This window comes from Chaetodon auriga, chromosome 3 (assembly GCF_051107435.1).
Source record: "Chaetodon auriga isolate fChaAug3 chromosome 3, fChaAug3.hap1, whole genome shotgun sequence".
NCBI classification, from domain to species: domain Eukaryota; kingdom Metazoa; phylum Chordata; class Actinopteri; order Chaetodontiformes; family Chaetodontidae; genus Chaetodon; species Chaetodon auriga.
In genome coordinates, this window is record NC_135076.1 from 26,601,569 (window position 1) to 26,617,803 (window position 16,235).

At 43.6% G+C, this 16,235-nt stretch overlaps 2 protein-coding genes across 5 annotated transcripts; one reads left to right on the forward strand and one right to left on the reverse strand.

Moving 5' to 3' along the window:
- Window positions 1-763: 763 nt before the first annotated feature.
- Window positions 764-7,057, forward strand: ube3a (ubiquitin protein ligase E3A). 2 transcript variants are annotated; one of them, XM_076726951.1, is made up of 11 exons: window positions 764-1,055; window positions 2,225-2,271; window positions 2,559-2,860; window positions 2,943-4,153; window positions 4,255-4,399; window positions 4,612-4,817; window positions 5,608-5,772; window positions 6,115-6,270; window positions 6,353-6,426; window positions 6,544-6,687; window positions 6,860-7,057. In XM_076726951.1, coding segments are annotated over exons 2-11 (2,526 nt in total). In that variant the 5' UTR covers window positions 764-1,055; window positions 2,225-2,269; the 3' UTR covers window positions 6,981-7,057. The 2 variants fall into 2 exon arrangements, with proteins under 2 accessions (XP_076583066.1, XP_076583067.1); XM_076726952.1 differs by lacking the exon at window positions 764-1,055 and having other exon boundaries at window positions 2,739-2,860.
- A 1,666-nt stretch (window positions 7,058-8,723) lies between these two features.
- Window positions 8,724-15,950, reverse strand: cnga3a (cyclic nucleotide gated channel subunit alpha 3a). 3 transcript variants are annotated; one of them, XM_076727291.1, is made up of 9 exons: window positions 15,686-15,891; window positions 13,818-13,942; window positions 13,562-13,651; window positions 12,480-12,608; window positions 11,776-11,835; window positions 11,048-11,254; window positions 10,852-10,953; window positions 10,664-10,770; window positions 8,724-10,578 (listed from the first exon to the last, which is right to left on the reverse strand). In XM_076727291.1, the coding sequence occupies exons 2-9, from the start codon at window positions 13,916-13,918 to the stop codon at window positions 9,182-9,184; spliced, it is 2,193 nt and encodes a 730-aa protein (XP_076583406.1). In that variant the 5' UTR covers window positions 13,919-13,942; window positions 15,686-15,891; the 3' UTR covers window positions 8,724-9,181. The 3 variants fall into 3 exon arrangements, with proteins under 3 accessions (XP_076583406.1, XP_076583405.1, XP_076583407.1); XM_076727290.1 differs by having other exon boundaries at window positions 12,480-12,653; XM_076727292.1 differs by lacking the exons at window positions 11,048-11,254; window positions 11,776-11,835 and having other exon boundaries at window positions 12,480-12,653; window positions 15,686-15,950.
- Window positions 15,951-16,235: the final 285 nt, after the last annotated feature.

Genomic DNA, 16,235 nt, shown 5'->3' on the forward strand with positions numbered 1-16,235 from the left:
TAAGGAAATATTGCATTTTATACTCCTCTGTGTTTATTTGGGAGCTTCTAGTTACTTGTCAGATTAATCTTTAGCACACATATAATCTCATAATAATCTGTCATATAATGAAATGATGCTTTACTGTAGATTAAACCACTAAACAGCGTATAAAGTGAAATTAGCTCCGTCTTCATACATAATGTGTCAGTGCTAACAATTAAATAATATATGATCATGACGCTGATACACATTATTTACTTTTGATACTGCAGGTACATGTAGTCTCGGTACTTTTGCCTCAGTAAAGTTTTGAGGTAGGACTGACTTGTTTTTGTAGTATTTTTACATTGTGGTATTGATATAAAAAAAAAACATGGGTGAACTATTGTTTGTGTATATGTTTACATCTTTATCTTATATCAGGGTTTTCTGCATATATATGTCCTACATACATACATTTTCTTTTATAGGATATTGACTCTAATTCATTTTAAGATTATTTTAAGTTTTTAGATTTTCTTTAAAGTAGCTGAAGTGTATTTTTGGGTCTGCCTCAGTGTATAAATGGTGCTGAATAAGATGACTGATGAAAGAATAATGGGCCTGGTTAAATCACCGCGTTTCAATAAATACAACAGTAAAAAAATAATAGATAAAAAACAAAGGCAAGAAACAGCAAACGTGCCATCTTGATCTGTATTTTTTATTTATTTATTTTTAGCGTTTATTTCGGTCCTGGGCATCGTGGAGGAGGGAGGGGGAGGAGGGGGGCATGATGTTTGACAGCCTCGCAGTGCATGCTGGGACATATCGCGCTCTTGTTTACAGACGTTGGACACAGAGGATAAAATGCTCTGACTTTATTAACAAAGAGCGTCACCGCTTCCTAACGTTAGCACACTTTATATCTCATCCAGGCTGCGCGTCGCTGATCAAACCGGAGCTGTTTCAGCTGAATGTCGCTCAAACAGCAGCTCTGCGACTGACAGGAGGTGTTTTTGCACCGTCACTGACAGACAGGCAGGCAGACAGACAGACAGACAGACAGGACCGTGATCCTGCTCAAATCACAGGTTAGTACACGAAGCTAACCGAGACGTGACACCGAAGTTAACCTTATTCCATGTTGCGTTCACTTCCGTAGCTTTTTTGCTAATGTGACAGTAAGCTAGCTTGAAAGTGGGAAAGCAGCGTCACTTCAGCGCTGCGTGGCGGCTCGCGACAGTCTGCTGTCAACTTATTGCAATATCATGTTAGTGGTGAAACGTGGCTAATGAGTAAGCAAATACATGTAACTTAACCAGGCTTCATACATTGATATATAATAATAATTATTATTATTTCTTGTCTTTTATGTAGCATCTTGGAGGAAACCCCTCGTCCGATTTACATTAATATTAATACCGTTTTTGGCGTGACACAGCCGCCTTCATCTCTGCCTCTCGCCGCCCTGATAAAGCCACCCTTTCCCGGAAAACAAACAGTATCTGGAGCCGAAGGTTAACCGCTGGCTCCACACACAGAAAGGAGTCTGAACATGAGCTTTTTTCCCCTCACATTAAAGCTCCGACATCGGTCCGTGAACATGTCACAGAGCGTGAAAGCTGGCTTTGGTTTGCGCGCACACTCAGACCTCTCCAGCTCAGCTGTACGCTCGTGGCTGTTGAGTTTAGCCTTTTTCCACTTTGCCGATGTTCAAATGTCACTGAATAATCAGTTTATCATTAATTATTGAATACCTGTAGCCACCACACAGCAGCAGGGAGGACGCGTGCGTCTCCAGATGAGGAACGGGCACTTTTACGCACGTGGCACGGCAGTGCGAACTTTATTTGTAAGAGCCAGGACGACATTGTTGGGGCGGGGAGGGGGCGTTAATCTCATATTTCATTTTATGTTTTTGTTTGTTTGTTTGTTTGTTTGTTTGTTTTAAAGTCTTATTCGAAATATCTCAGCATATTAACAGCATGGTGAAAATCTGACCGGCTACGCACAGCTGATTGGCTTTTACGCACGGTGACGTGAACAGTTGTTGACACTGTAAAATAAGGAGTGAGACAGCTCTTCAGTTTTGTTGCCTCACTCCGCATTCAAAATAATAAAATGCATGAAATGGAGCCTGATGCAGCACAACATCACATATTGAATCTGTTGACTAATGTAAAAGCAGCAGTTTCTTTTATTCACAGAGGAAGTAACGTTTTTGTTTTTTTTTCACATTATTGCTGAACATTTCTTTCAGAGGACTGTAAATTGGGCCTGCAGGAGAATTCCTGAATCCAGCCGAATGTAAGTCAGTCAGTTTGGACCTGCACTCATACTAGTTGCTGAACTAATATACATGCAATTAGTTAAACTAATATTTCTGAGTTTCACCATTTGATGTCTTCACCTGTGACATCATTATGTCTTAAAACAAGATCATGTTTAGATGTGCTTGTTCCGTATTCATCTCTGCTGGGTAGCAGAATTCGTTCAGCGTCTCATTATCTGCATTGCGAGAATGTGTTTATGCTTCTTTTTTCTAACCGTAGAGGCCTCGTCAGTCTGACTTCCTGTTCCAATGTCTCACGCAGGAACAGAGCGGCTGCAAAGCATCTAATTGAGCGCTACTTTCGGCAGTTAACTGAAGGCTGTGGAAATGGCGACTGCACGAATGAGTTTTGCGCATCATGTAGTGATTTCCAACCTCTGGATAACAATTCAGCAGCCGCCAAAGCGCTTGAGCTGTTTAAGATTAATGCCAAACTCTGCAGCTCTCACCCGTCCAAGAGAGAGTCTGACGCCCCACATTCAGACTCCAGTGCCAATGAAAACGCTTATCTGGACGGTAAGATGAGCGATATGGACCTTCTTCCCCACAAAGAGGACTTCTCAGGTACCGTTAAACTGACTCTTATGGATGCTGACTTCCTGTAAGTTCACTGCTAACTCGGTTTTTCTCTTCCTGTTCGGTCCAGATCTTCATTACCTCACAGAGAACACTGTATGTATGATCCTGAGTTTCTGTGAGGAGGAGGAGGACTACTCTGCTCTCATCCGCATCATCGGCAGGATTTTCTCCAGCACAGAGTCCCTGATGAAGAGCTTCAGGAAGGATGAACCCAACACTACTGAAAACCTGGACTCTCTGAAGCAAACAGATGTGGACAAACACGAGAAGCAGAGCGAGCAAACCTCTGAGACGATGGGTGCTTCTTCTGCAGCTGCTTTGCCAGACGGGGGTCCCAGTGAAATGTTGAACCCTTGTGAGGTTTCAGTGGACATCTCTGCCGTGAGGAGGGTCTACGACAGACTTCTATCCATCGACCAGGTGGAGGCAGCTCTTGTTAACGCACTCATTTACCTCACTCCAAATATGGAACTTGACCTTGAATACCTTGATGTGTACGAAACAAACCCAGATTACCTGAATATCTTCATCATCGTGATGGAGAACAGTAACCTCCACAGCCCAGAGTACCTGGAAGTGGCTTTGCCGCAGTTCTGCAAGGCAATGAGCAAACTGCCGGTGACTGCGCTCGCCAGGCTGTCAAAGGTCTGGTCCACGTTCGGTCTCCCGCACATCCGCCGAATGATGGAGACCTTCCAGCAGCTCATCACTTTCACGGTCGTCAGCAATGAATATGATGGCGAAAACCTGGTAAATGATGACGAGACGGTGGTGGCTGCGACGCAGTGTTTAAAAGTTGTCTTCTACGCAAGCATCCAGAGTGGAGATGTGGACGTGGAGCACAATGAGGAAGAGGAGGAGGACTCTGAGTCCGATGAGATCACCCTGCATGAGCTGCTGGGCGAGGAGCGGCTCTATAAGAAGGGTCCGCGGGTCGATCCTCTGGAGAAAGAACTGGGCATCAGACCTGTAGATAGCATAAAACCGCTCATCCCCTTTGAGGATTTTGTCAATGAGTCACTGAACGAAGTGGTGGAGATGGACAAAGATTTCACCTTCTTCAAGGTTGATGCCGAAACCAAGTTTTCTTTCCAGACCTGCCCCTTCATCCTCAATGTCATCACCAAGAACCAAGGACTGTACTACGACAACAGGATCAGGATGTACAGCGAGCGGCGCCTCACGGCCCTCTACAGCATAGTCCAGGGCGAGGAGCCCAACCCCTACCTGAAGCTCAAAGTGCGCCGAGATCACATCATCGACGACGCCCTCGTGAGAGTGAGTTCCGGTGTGATGTGTTCCTGTTGCACGTGCATGGGGTGTCAGATTTAGGCTCGGTGCTGCTGTGATTGTCACTGAATTCAAACCCCGTGTTGCAGCTGGAGATGATCTCCATGGAGAACCCGTCCGACCTGAAGAAGCAGCTGTTTGTGGAGTTTGAGGGGGAGCAAGGTGTAGACGAGGGAGGCGTTTCAAAGGAGTTCTTTCAGCTGGTCTTGGAGGAAATTTTCAATCCCGACATAGGTGAGACAGGAAATGACGAAAGTTTTTTTTATCTTTGGACGGAGCTGAGCTAGCTGTTTCCCCCTGTTTCCAGTCTTTGTGCTAAGCTAAACTAAGCTAAGCTAATGCCTGTACCATCATATTTACTGAACATACATTAGAGTGGTGTCAATCTTTTCCTCTAACTCAAGCATTTGCTGTGTTTCTCTCTTTCTGCTTGCCTCTCTGAGCAGGAATGTTCACCTACGACGACGAGACGAAGCTTTTTTGGTTTAACTCCTCCTCGTTGGAGAATGAGGCGCAGTACACTCTCGTTGGACTCGTCCTGGGACTCGCCATTTACAACAACTGCATCCTGGACGTGCATTTCCCGATGGTGGTCTACAGGAAACTCATGGGCAAGAAAGGGACCTACCTGGACCTGTCAGACTCTCATCCAGTACAGTAACTTTCTCCTAAGTTCATATACAGTGAAAGACAGACAGCAGTTCTGTGTCTCCAAACGTTTTGGAGAAACCTTCCTTTGCTTTATGCTTCTGAAACATCTGAAACGAAAATGATTCAGCACAAAACAGTTTGCACAGTCTTTCATCAGCATTGTGCTGGAGCCGCTGAACATTATGGGAAACACACGTCTTTGTTGATTCCACTCTCACATCCATACGGTAAAGGTGAAGCTTAAACCAGGTGTAGCTGCAACGATTAATTAATTGATCAGATGTTAACTATGAAATTAACTGCCAGCTATTTTGATAATCAGTTTGAGTACTTTTTAAGAAAACAAGTCAAAATTTTCTGGTTCTGTTCTCTTAAATTTGGAGTTTTTGAAAATAATCATTGGTTGCAGTCCTACACGCAGCAGCCTGTTAGCTTAGCATAAAGGCTGGCAGCAAGAGCAACGGCAATCTTGGCTCATGTCTTGTCACGTGACAGGCAACAGGTGGAGACTCCAGGAAGTCAGACAAGGCCAACAGACACCCCCAGCACATAAACCCCCATAAAACTGTAACTTTTCTGTTTGATTTTGTGTGGAAATGAGACATAATGTGAGTTTTAGAGGTGCTGGTGGGTGGGCAGAGCCAGGCTAGCTGTTTCCACTCTGTATGCTAAGCTGTCATATGGCTGTAACCTCACATTTAATGAACAGGAAAGCAATGAAGCACATCCCCCAAAATCTCCAACTATCCCTGTAACATCAGATTATTCTTCTTCTTCTTTTCTTCTTGCAGCCTCTCTACCAAAGTCTGAAGGAGCTGCTGGAATACAGCGGCAACGTGGAGGAAGACATGATGCTCACCTTCCAGATATCACACACAGACCTTTTTGGAAGCCCGGTCTTATATGACCTAAAGGACGAGGGAGACCAGATCCCTGTTACTAAGGAGAACAGACAGGTCTGAAACCCTTCGTGTGAAGACCACTCAGGGTCATTAAAAATCTTTGTTTCTGAGATGAGGAGCTGCAGCAGATTTTAATGGTTTGATTTAAATGCACATTTCAGACATGCAGCAGCAGGAGCTTGATGTATATGAAACAGCTGGAAATGATGTAGTTCCATTCTGCCGGCCGTCTTTTCTCTGTGGAGATAAAGTGTATAGACTTAAAGTACACAGAGTACACTGGCTCACAAAGGTTCACGTTCACTTTACTGCGGTTATGAAAGGAAGTAAATAACAAGCTCTTGCTTTTCTGTACATTTAACAGACGTTTTTGTTTTTAATATCTCTGATTCCCAGGAGTTTGTGGACCTGTACGCCGAGTACATCCTGAACAAGAGCGTGGAGAGACAATTCAGAGCCTTCAAGAAAGGTTTCCTCATGGTCACAAATGAGTCCCCGCTGAAGTATTTGTTCAGACCTGAGGAAGTGGAGCTGCTTATCTGTGGAAGCAGGGTGAGGAAACAAACCTTCGTTTAGGTTTTTACTACTTTATTGTCACCGGTGTTTTATGACTTACAGAGCGATCTCTTCCCAGAAACTTGACTTTGAAGCACTTGAAAAGACAACAGAGTACGATGGAGGTTATAGCAAAGACAGTCAAATCATCAAGTGGGTCTGATTTTTCCTTTTTCCGCACACACAGCACAGCAGTTTTAAGCAGCAGCTCATAAATGTTATCAGTCGGGTCATTGCTGTTTAAAGTCGTCTTTTATTTTCTGCACGCAGAGACTTCTGGGAAACGATTCACTCGTTCGGAGAGGAGCAGAAGAGGCTGTTTCTTCAGTTTACCACCGGCACAGACAGAGCGCCGGTCGGCGGGCTCGGCAAATTAAAAATGATCATCGCCAAGAACGGCTCCGACACAGACCGGTACGGAGCAGTCGGCCTTTTTCTGGTTTTATTTCGATATTTCCAGGCACAATAGACGATTGTCCACCATTTTTTAGAGCAAGCACACGTCTAAAAATACAGCGGTTCAGTTGTTTTGTCCTCGTGTCGGTCACAGTGAGATTCACGAGCTCACGTTCGTCCTCTGTTTCAGGTTACCGACCTCTCACACCTGCTTCAACGCACTGCTGCTCCCAGAATACTCCACCAAGGAAAAACTGAGAGAAAGACTCCTGAAGGCCATCACCTATGCCAAAGGATTTGGGATGCTGTGACAGACCCACAAAGAAGGTTTTCTGGCAGCATTTTAACACAAAAAAGGGCGAATCCAAAAAAAAAAAAAAGAAAAACCACAGAGATGAAATGAAATAAGATGCTGCAGTAACCCCGTGCCTGACCGACCGTTAGCAGTCACGCTCCGCCGTCGGCCGCTCCACTTCCACCGCTCATTAGGTTTCCCAAAGAGTTTAACACGGCACTTTTATTTTCTCTTGTGTGCTTCTGTTTCTTGCCAAACATGAACAATATTTGATTTGTGAAACTGTGAAAGTGCACTTATACACAGGATTTTAGTGAATGCCATCACACACAGTGTATTTATTTATTGACTCAGTTTGAATGTCCTCGTGTTTTTCACTTCTTTGCGGCGTAGCAGTGTTCAGTCTTCGGGCTCTCCTCCCTCACCTGAGTGGACTGAGCATTATGGTGCTACTTGGTTACAAATGTCATTGTGGTAAATGGAGGTGAAGCCTTTTATATTACTGCTAACCCAAACAGCCTCACTGACAAGCTCATACTTTAAGTATTTCCTGTCAGTGCGCAAACTCACCAATAACATGAAGGTTATTTTAAAGTATTTCTGTCTTGTGCCCCTTGTATTACATAGAAATGAATACTGTGTGTTGTGAAACAGTGAACCTGACCTGATAGAGTGGTTTCGATAGCTTGCCGGGTTTTAAAATGTACTTACTGACTGGTCGGGTCAGACTTTCACATCCTGAAAGAAGTGTTTCTCTTCCCTCGGTTTGTTTGCTGTTCAGTGTTTCTCATTGCACATTTGTATGTGCAGTTTCCAAATGTGCAATGCCTACGAGTCACATGACATGTTTTATTTGGCCAAATATCTCAGGTACATAAAGAATGTGCAGATAATGTGAAACTAATGTAAAGCAACTGTTATGCAAAGTAAATAAAGGTGAAAAAAACACCAAATTTCTCATTAATATACACTGAAAGAGTTTCCACTAACAGCATGTGATAATCAGTGTTTTTAATGTTAACAGATCACATGACTGTGTGATGCAAAAGGGACAAATCCCACGAGAATTATCACTCGACTCTGTTCCTGACAGCTCCACGTAGCTTTATGGCATCTTCCAGCTTCCTGTTTTGTTCATGCAGTGCACAGCTTCACTGTTCTCGGCTGCAGCAGGCCACTGTTTTCAGCAAAAAGCTCTAAAACTCTCATCCACTACCGGCCAGCACCAAACAGCAGACAGACCATGTTAGCAGCTAGCTAGGGAACATACTGGAGGGATCACACGCAGAAGCTAAAGAGCCAGATATTTTAATTCATTTAGTCCCATAAACTGAGCCAAAAGGACAGTAAATATCAGTGTTACATTCGCCAGGTGGACAGAACCTCGAGTCCAGGTGAGTGTCAGTAAACAGTGTTAGCAAGACAACTTCAACAAAGTGTCAGTGTAGTCAGCTTGTTTCTGCTGCCCTCAAGTGGCCAAAGTTAATGCAGGTTTGGAGGTCTGGAAAGTCCTCAAAGGCATCATTTCAATCAAAGTTTGGTGATAGTTTTTGGGTAGTTTGGTCACTGTCAATCAAATCACAACCATGCAGACCTGACGAAGGAGACTGATCCATTTTTTTAGTGTCAAACTTGTTGCTTATGAAGATTTACAGTTTAGTAAGACTCAATGCAAAACGATCATTGACTCACTGCTGCAGATAAGTGCTTAAAACTTCCATTCTACAAAATGACTGTAGACACATGCAGGATATGTTTATGAACATTTCAATGTTTATTCACATATAGCAATTTACAACTGATGCATGCTGATAACAACTTATAAACATTTGGGTTCATTTTGTACATTCACATACAGTATCAAATGGATATTGCAGTTGCATTGTTATGTATTGTAGTTTCATATATATATATATTTTATTTTTTAGGGAAAAATGTCAATACGGATCAGAAGAAAACTTATTCTACGCCTTTTTTTTGCATACACGAGTGCTTCTGATCAACATGCTCAAGCAGTTTCATGACAACATGATAGTGGCTGTCAACCATACGCACAAATGTATTCATATGCTGCATACACTGTACACAATTTGACACATTATGATGATAATAAACGGATGTATAAATATAGAAACATGGGCCTTTAAAAAGTGTCACTCTACTATTCTAAATGAAAAATCCCTTCATTTCCTGTAAAGTCCTCGGGCATCTCTCATGTTACTGCACTTTTTTGTCTTTGTCAGCCACCACTTCTTCCAGGTCTTCCGGCCGTATGGATTTCACTTTGGTCTCCATCTCTGTGACCCTCTGCTTCATCCTCGTCTGGCTGGAGGTCAACTCCGCCATCAGCTTTGCGAACTTGACCTGCAGGGTGTCCATGTTGCTCTGCAGTTTGACGATCTTCTCCTCTATGTCCTTGGGGTCGGCACCGGCGTTGGCGACCGCCTCGTCGATCAGGTTGTCTTTCATCAGGATGGCTTTCCCCTTCTCCTCCAGAGCTTTTTTGGCCTCTGGATACTCAGTGAGAGCTTCCATCAAGTCGTCCTTGGACAGGGCAAAGAGATCAGAGTAGCCTACGCTTCGGATGTTGGCTGTTCTCCTGTTGCCTGCTTTACTGCCCTTGATACCCAAGATGCTGATTTCCCCAAAGTATGCACCATCACTGAGCACTACAAACTGAGTGACGCCGTCGTCAGCCACCACAGCTAGCTTCCCTTCCTTGATGATGTACATCTCCCTGCCAATATCCCCCTTCTTACAAATGTAATCTCCAGGACTGAACACTTGTGGCTGCAGCTTGAGCACCAATTCAATCAACAGTCCGGCTTCGCAATCTTGGAAAATACGCACTTTTTTCAGCGTATCCAAATGGACGTTGATGGCGATCTCAGCCTTGAGCTTGTCTGGGAGGTTCTTCAATACCTCCTTCTCATCACAGGTCTTCTTCTCGGTCCACAGGTAGTCAAACCACTTGATGACCCTGGCCTCCAGGTCTTTGGTGACCTTTCGAAACTGCATGTACTGCTTTATGGAGTCGATCTTTGCCTGGAACTCAGCGCGAGAGGCGTTCATGTTGGAGATCATGGCACCGACGTTACCGACAATACTAGCAAAGATCAGCACACCAGTGAGGAAGTCGGAAATGACGAAGAGGTATTCAACATCCCTGACTGGCGGAGGCGTCTCTCCAATGGTGGTGAGGGTCAGTGTGGACCAGTACAAGGAGTAGATGTACTTCCTGGCCAAGCGGCCGTGCTCCGGGTGGCTGATATTGGGATATACCCACGTGTCAGTTCCAAAACCGATGGTTTTTGAAATGGCAAAGAACATACAAGCATTCCAGTGGATAATAATGAGGATATAAAGTACGAGATTGCTGATACGAAACATGTTGGGGAAGCTGGTCCTGGTTTCAGTCCGTTCGAAGAACTCAAAAAGCCTCGAGATTTTGCAAAGACGGTTGAATCTGAACTCGGGGTTGTTGAATCCGAATTTCAGAAACAGCAGATCAGTGGGTATCATTGAGATCATATCGTACTTGAACTGAGATGTTGATCTGTATTTAGTTCTCAGCTTCTTGGCGTCTTTTACCAGCAGGCCTTGTTCCAGATAACCTGAGGGACAAACACCAAATTAGGAGCCAAATCCAAAAGTACAACGGGTACAAGCTGTGTCTACGACTTCTGTCCAGAATCTGACCTGTTCTTGATCTGACAAATGTGTCTGCGTAGTAGATAACGTCTGAGGTGTAGTCCAAGACTATCCAGAGTTTTGTATATGTGTCCTGGAGCTCGTTAAAACAGGCTCTAGAAGACAAAGAGAACACGTCTCAAATTTCATGAACGTCCCACTGAGTGAAGTTTTAAAGTCTGTTAAATCGACAATACCTTGTTACAATCAACATCAGGTTATAAAATACTGGGCCTGCGATGATGGTCAGCCATCTGTAGTACTGGTCTGCGGCTGGATCCATAATCCAGATTTCTTTCCTGAAAACAACACAAAATTACTTGATGTTGTCACAAGATTTTGTAAAAACATATGTTTTCGGTCCCGACAGACTGAATCTAGAGGTATACTTACGGTGGCTCCTCTTTCTTTTTATCATCTTTCTTATCATCTTTCTTGTCGTCTTTCTTCTCGTCTTTCTTCTCATCCTTTTTCTCATCTTTCTTCTCGTCCTTCTTCTCCTCTTCCTTCTTGTCCCCATCTTTCTTCTCTTCTTCCTTCTTGTCCCCGTCTTTCTTCTCCTCCTCCTTTTTCTCATCTTTTTTAATCTCCTCTTTTTTGCTACAGACCACAAGATTAGTTTTTCATGGTTGTAAAAAAGGACGGCGGTGGTCTATGGGTGGCTTTCAGAGGGCTGGCAGACTACATGGAGGGGGTCTAGTGCAGGTTTCACAGCTTGGGGTTCGAGGCTTTGTTGGATGATCTGGTGCTGTTCGTGCATTTGTCCAGCAGGTGGCAACATAACACAGGCAAGTCTCCATGTCTTCTTTCAGTTTACCTCTTCAAAACAGCTACTGGCTATCAGGGCATTTCATATCTAATTATTCCCCAAATGTTAAATCAGAACAGTGCACCAAAAAATCCTTTAAGCAAGCAAAGGGGACAGAGGTTTTATCTGTCTAATGCAGGAGGAGACACCAAAAAGGAACTTACGTGCTATAAGCTATGCTATTTACTGCAGAATACACCACATTAGCTACACAGTACACACAAAACTGCTAACGTCCAGCATGATCCATGACTCGTTTTTCTACTCTACCTCTATTTTCATTCTATTTTCTGACAGATATGCACACACTTACTCGTCTGTGTTGTTGCAGTTATTCATGTTGTAAGTAGCTAGCGGCCACTTACTGGCAAGGCTTTGGAAAGAGATGAAGAACAAGACGTTTGCTCGGAGAACCTTCTCAGTGTCAGACGTTACAGCTAAGTACATTTTCCAACTTGCAGTCCCTTTTTCTGGTGTTGACTAATCATTTATCGCTTGTTGCATGCTAAATGTCAAAAAAATCTTCTTGAACTCCGATGCCGTGGGGTGGCTAGCTAACACCGTCCGTCATGTAAAACCACATAAGACCTTTAGCTGGTGGTTACCAGCAGAGCAGCATCATAGTAGCAGGTGTTTAGAGGCAAAAACTTTGTCTACATTTCCAAAGAACGTAATTTCACCCTCATTCACCTCCTCCTGATCTAAAAGCTCTTCTTTTCAGCCATCCAATCACACGTCAACGACTTGATTTAAATCCTCGTAATCGAACCCCGTCCGCGTTCTGTTTCGTCCAGAAATACGTCACTTTACTGGAGCTAAAGACGCTCTATGAGACTTCTATGTCACTTTCTCCTTCCATTCAACCCTGTTTGTCTCAGCAAAGCTGTGGCAGCAATTGTTACGCCTGTTTTAGAGTTTAATTGTCCTGTTTGGTGGGTTTGTGTTAAATTTTTCACAAACCACAGTGTGAGTCTTTAGGCTGTGGTCTAACGCACCGTCGCACTGACCGGTACTCACTTTCTCTTACGGGTTGTGTCGCCGTGGCCCACAGACTGGGCATTGCTCTCTCGACTGGGGATGTCTTTGAGCTCGGGGCCTCTGAAGCGCTCGAGGAAAGAGTCGTGTCGCTCTGCTTCAGGGTTCGCTCTGTGAGAAGCCCAGTTCCACAGCATGAAGAAGAAGTAAGAGAGCCTGGAGGGTTAGCAGGAGGTAAAACGGAACAAGGTGACACCTGTCTAGTCTAGGACTGAACTGTCAGTCATCAAATCTCAATGAATGTGTAAATACCAGTGGTGGAGGAGGTATTCAGATCTTATATTTACATAAGAGCACCAGTACAATAGAGTAAAATATTAGCATACATACTGATGCATCAGTGTGGAAGCAGCATTATACTGGCGGCGGAGATGTTTTATTTTTGTTATATACTGTTTAATGAGGTTGTTTAGTCCAGTGGTTCTGAGCCTACGGCTGCTTCAAAGGGTCACAAGATGAATCCGAAAGGTTGTGAGATGATTAATGGAAGAGGAAAGAGGAACTTTTCCAACTTTGGACTTTTTGCTTTCGTGTGACATATTGACATGTGACCTTTTTGGTGCTCAGACAATTATTTAAATGAAGCAGTTTTGTAACCGCTGGTTTATTCTTTAACAACGTGTTGTATTTTAGAAGCTTCTCATATGTTTTTATGACAAATCTTTATCAGAATTGTAATCATTAACTAGCTGTCAAATGAACAATAGTTAACCCTCGAGTAGGAGTAAGTTGGGACAAGAGCAACAAAATGACTGGGAAAGATGTGGAATGCTCCAAAAACACCTGGTAAACAGGTTGACTGGTAACAGGTGATCGTGATTGGGTATGAAAGGGGCATCCTGGAAGCTGAGCTCAGTAGCTCAGAGGCCAGGATGGAACGAGGTTCACCGCTTCTCAGGGACACTTGACTGAATTCTGATTTTATTTCCACTGAGACCAAACTTCAATCAGTGTTGTAGAATAAAATGGAAATACTCAATACAAAATTGTACACTACTTAAGTAAATGTACTTTCCACCACTGGTAGATACCAAGAGCTTTAAAGTATTAGTACAGAAGTTTACCTGGCCATTACACCAGCACCTGTAAATGGGTCTCTGTGGGACTCTGAAGACAGCGCTCTCTCAGAGTTGTCTTCACAAAGAGACCGAGACCTGGAAGACAGCAGGTGAGAGAAAACAGAGGTCGTCAAAGGTACAGAAAATGTGTCTTCAGCTATCAGAACAACGCACAAGGCTGTGATATGGCCGAAACGTGGTCAAAAGTTTCCAAAATCTTGACCTAAAGGTAGCAAACTTGAGTTTCGTGGTGATATCAGACCTGCAGTCTCCATTTTCGATGACAGCCAGCTCCTCATCGTGTGTGTTGGTGGACAGCTGCTGTCTGCTTAAAGAGGAGTTTTCACTGCAGATTTTCGCCATGTTGTCGTGTCCAGCTCCGCTGGCCTGGAGCGCACAGAGAAAAACACGCCATAAGGCTGCGATGTGACAGCGCCAACGTCACATTTTACATCATCGCACAGCAAGAAGACACTTCCCTCATGAGAGCTGTGTTGTTGATTACTGAGCACCACTTTTCGCTGTGTGTCTGAGAGTAGCACCTAAAAATACATCCTCATTATGTCCTTAACACTAAACAGGATCAGTGCCCTCTCTCTGTGAACCATCAGCTGGTTTTTAAAATAACTAAGCTATGGCTTACAGGTAGACTGGAGTTGCTATGTTCAGCCCTGTATACAGCAGGTTAAGTCCATTAGGTCACCACTTAAAGAACAGGTATAGCTGTGCGTGGCTGAGGGCAGCGACTCTTCAGTTCTGGGTAGAATCCTGAGAAGCAGCCAGATCAGCTCCTGTAAATCCTCCAGGAACTGCATTCAAAAAAAGCTGATTTTAACGTTATGATACAGCGCAGATGCAAATTAGACAACATTTCCAGCCAACTACATTTCTAAAACTGCAACGTGTTTTCGTACTGACTCACTGATCTCAGGGGAACACCAGTGGTTGTAACACGTGCACACATGTAGATTAGTGCTAATACCAGGGAGTTAAGCAACCCCCACTGAATTAAATCACACTGACAATCACCAAGAAGCCAAACGCTTGAAGGGTGACCGAAGGTAAAGCCAGCGCTGTCTGCACTCTGAATATGAGTCACATTATCATCTCTGATCCTGACAATACATATCTGTGAAAAGCTGAAACCAGATCAGGATGTCATTCATGTTTTTTTCTATATTTCCTGCCTTTGACAAAAACTATTAAGACACAGTCTGGACAATGATGCTGCAAAATCGAGAAATATTTAAATTCATGCCCCTTCCTTCATTTCCATTTGAAAGGGTTTTTAAATCATACCAAAATCAATTTTAAAAACATTTATACAATCACATATTTGCATTTTAGTGAGCATAATTTTTCCACAGATGGAATTTTAACATAAAAAAACACTTTGTTGGAAAAAGTCTTACGTGTTGAAGTCCAGTAATAATCTGAAAGAACTGAACTCAGTGATGCACAGAACCTGAGCCTGACTCATATCTGCCTTCTGAACATGACGACGATGATGATGAGTTTATCAAAATCAGTCTCTGATATCCTTTTGTGACTGTTTAACTGCTTTAAATGACGGTGGCTTTTGTTCTCGGAGATTAGTTTCTCAGCTGCAACCAGGTGTCAGGACTCACTAAGAGGCTTGAGACTTGTGCCTGTAAGTTTATCACATATACTCCCAGATATACTGGAACAAAGACCTCAGTGCATCAAGCTGTAAATGCACCTGTTGATCTGATGATGGTTAAATGTACTGTTTGGTCTGGATTCATATGACACTGACATATCCTGTTGTTCTTCACTTTATGTGTCTCCATGTGTCAATATGTTGTCTGTAAAGGCTCAACAGGAGTTGTTTCTGTCATCTACACTCCGTGTTTGCTGTTAATGCACATTTCTGGTCGTTTTTAACAGCTTCAGTCAGAATTTATTTGAGCAATAATAAAGCTGTTGCTGCGACAGACTGCAGAACAGCGGAAAGCTAAAGCAGATTTCTGTCCTAAACTGAGCCATAAACCTAAGTCAGAGCTTTAAAGGACAGTTTGAGAGGCAGAAATCCTGAAAGTGTCTGACGCATCCTCCTGTTTTCTGTGTCTCTGCATCCAAAAGTCAAACTGTTGCGCATTCCCAGCTCACCTGTTTGAAGCCTTTTCACAATGAGTTTTGTAATCCGACCAAGCAAGCAACTCCCCTCTGGTTGTGTCTGTATAATCCCATCTTCACCGCAGAAATGTCACATATTTCTCCAGAGGAAATATTTCCTAATACTTTGTCCGAGCGCAGCGTCACCAAACCCATCGATGGCGGCTGTCCATGACCGGCAGCGGCGGGTCTGCTGGGTGAGGAGGGTGAGGAGGGTGAGGAGGGTGACGAGGCAGCTGACAGGTCCCAGATCAGACTGGGGGAGGAGACGTGTGCATCACAGTACCTGCCATCACTGACCGCAACTCACAGCACAGACTCCAGCTGACTGCAGGGATCACAAGACGCGTTTTAAAACGATGTCTGAAACCACGAAGAAGAAAAGTTTAATATAAAATTACAAAAAAAAAACAAACAAACCCTAAAATACTGATGAGAGCAATTCAGAGTACTGAAATATGACATGAAGATTAATGTTTTTATCCGGGAAAAACTGTCAATCACAGCTGGAATGTAACAAAATACATCTGCTACATATAACGAA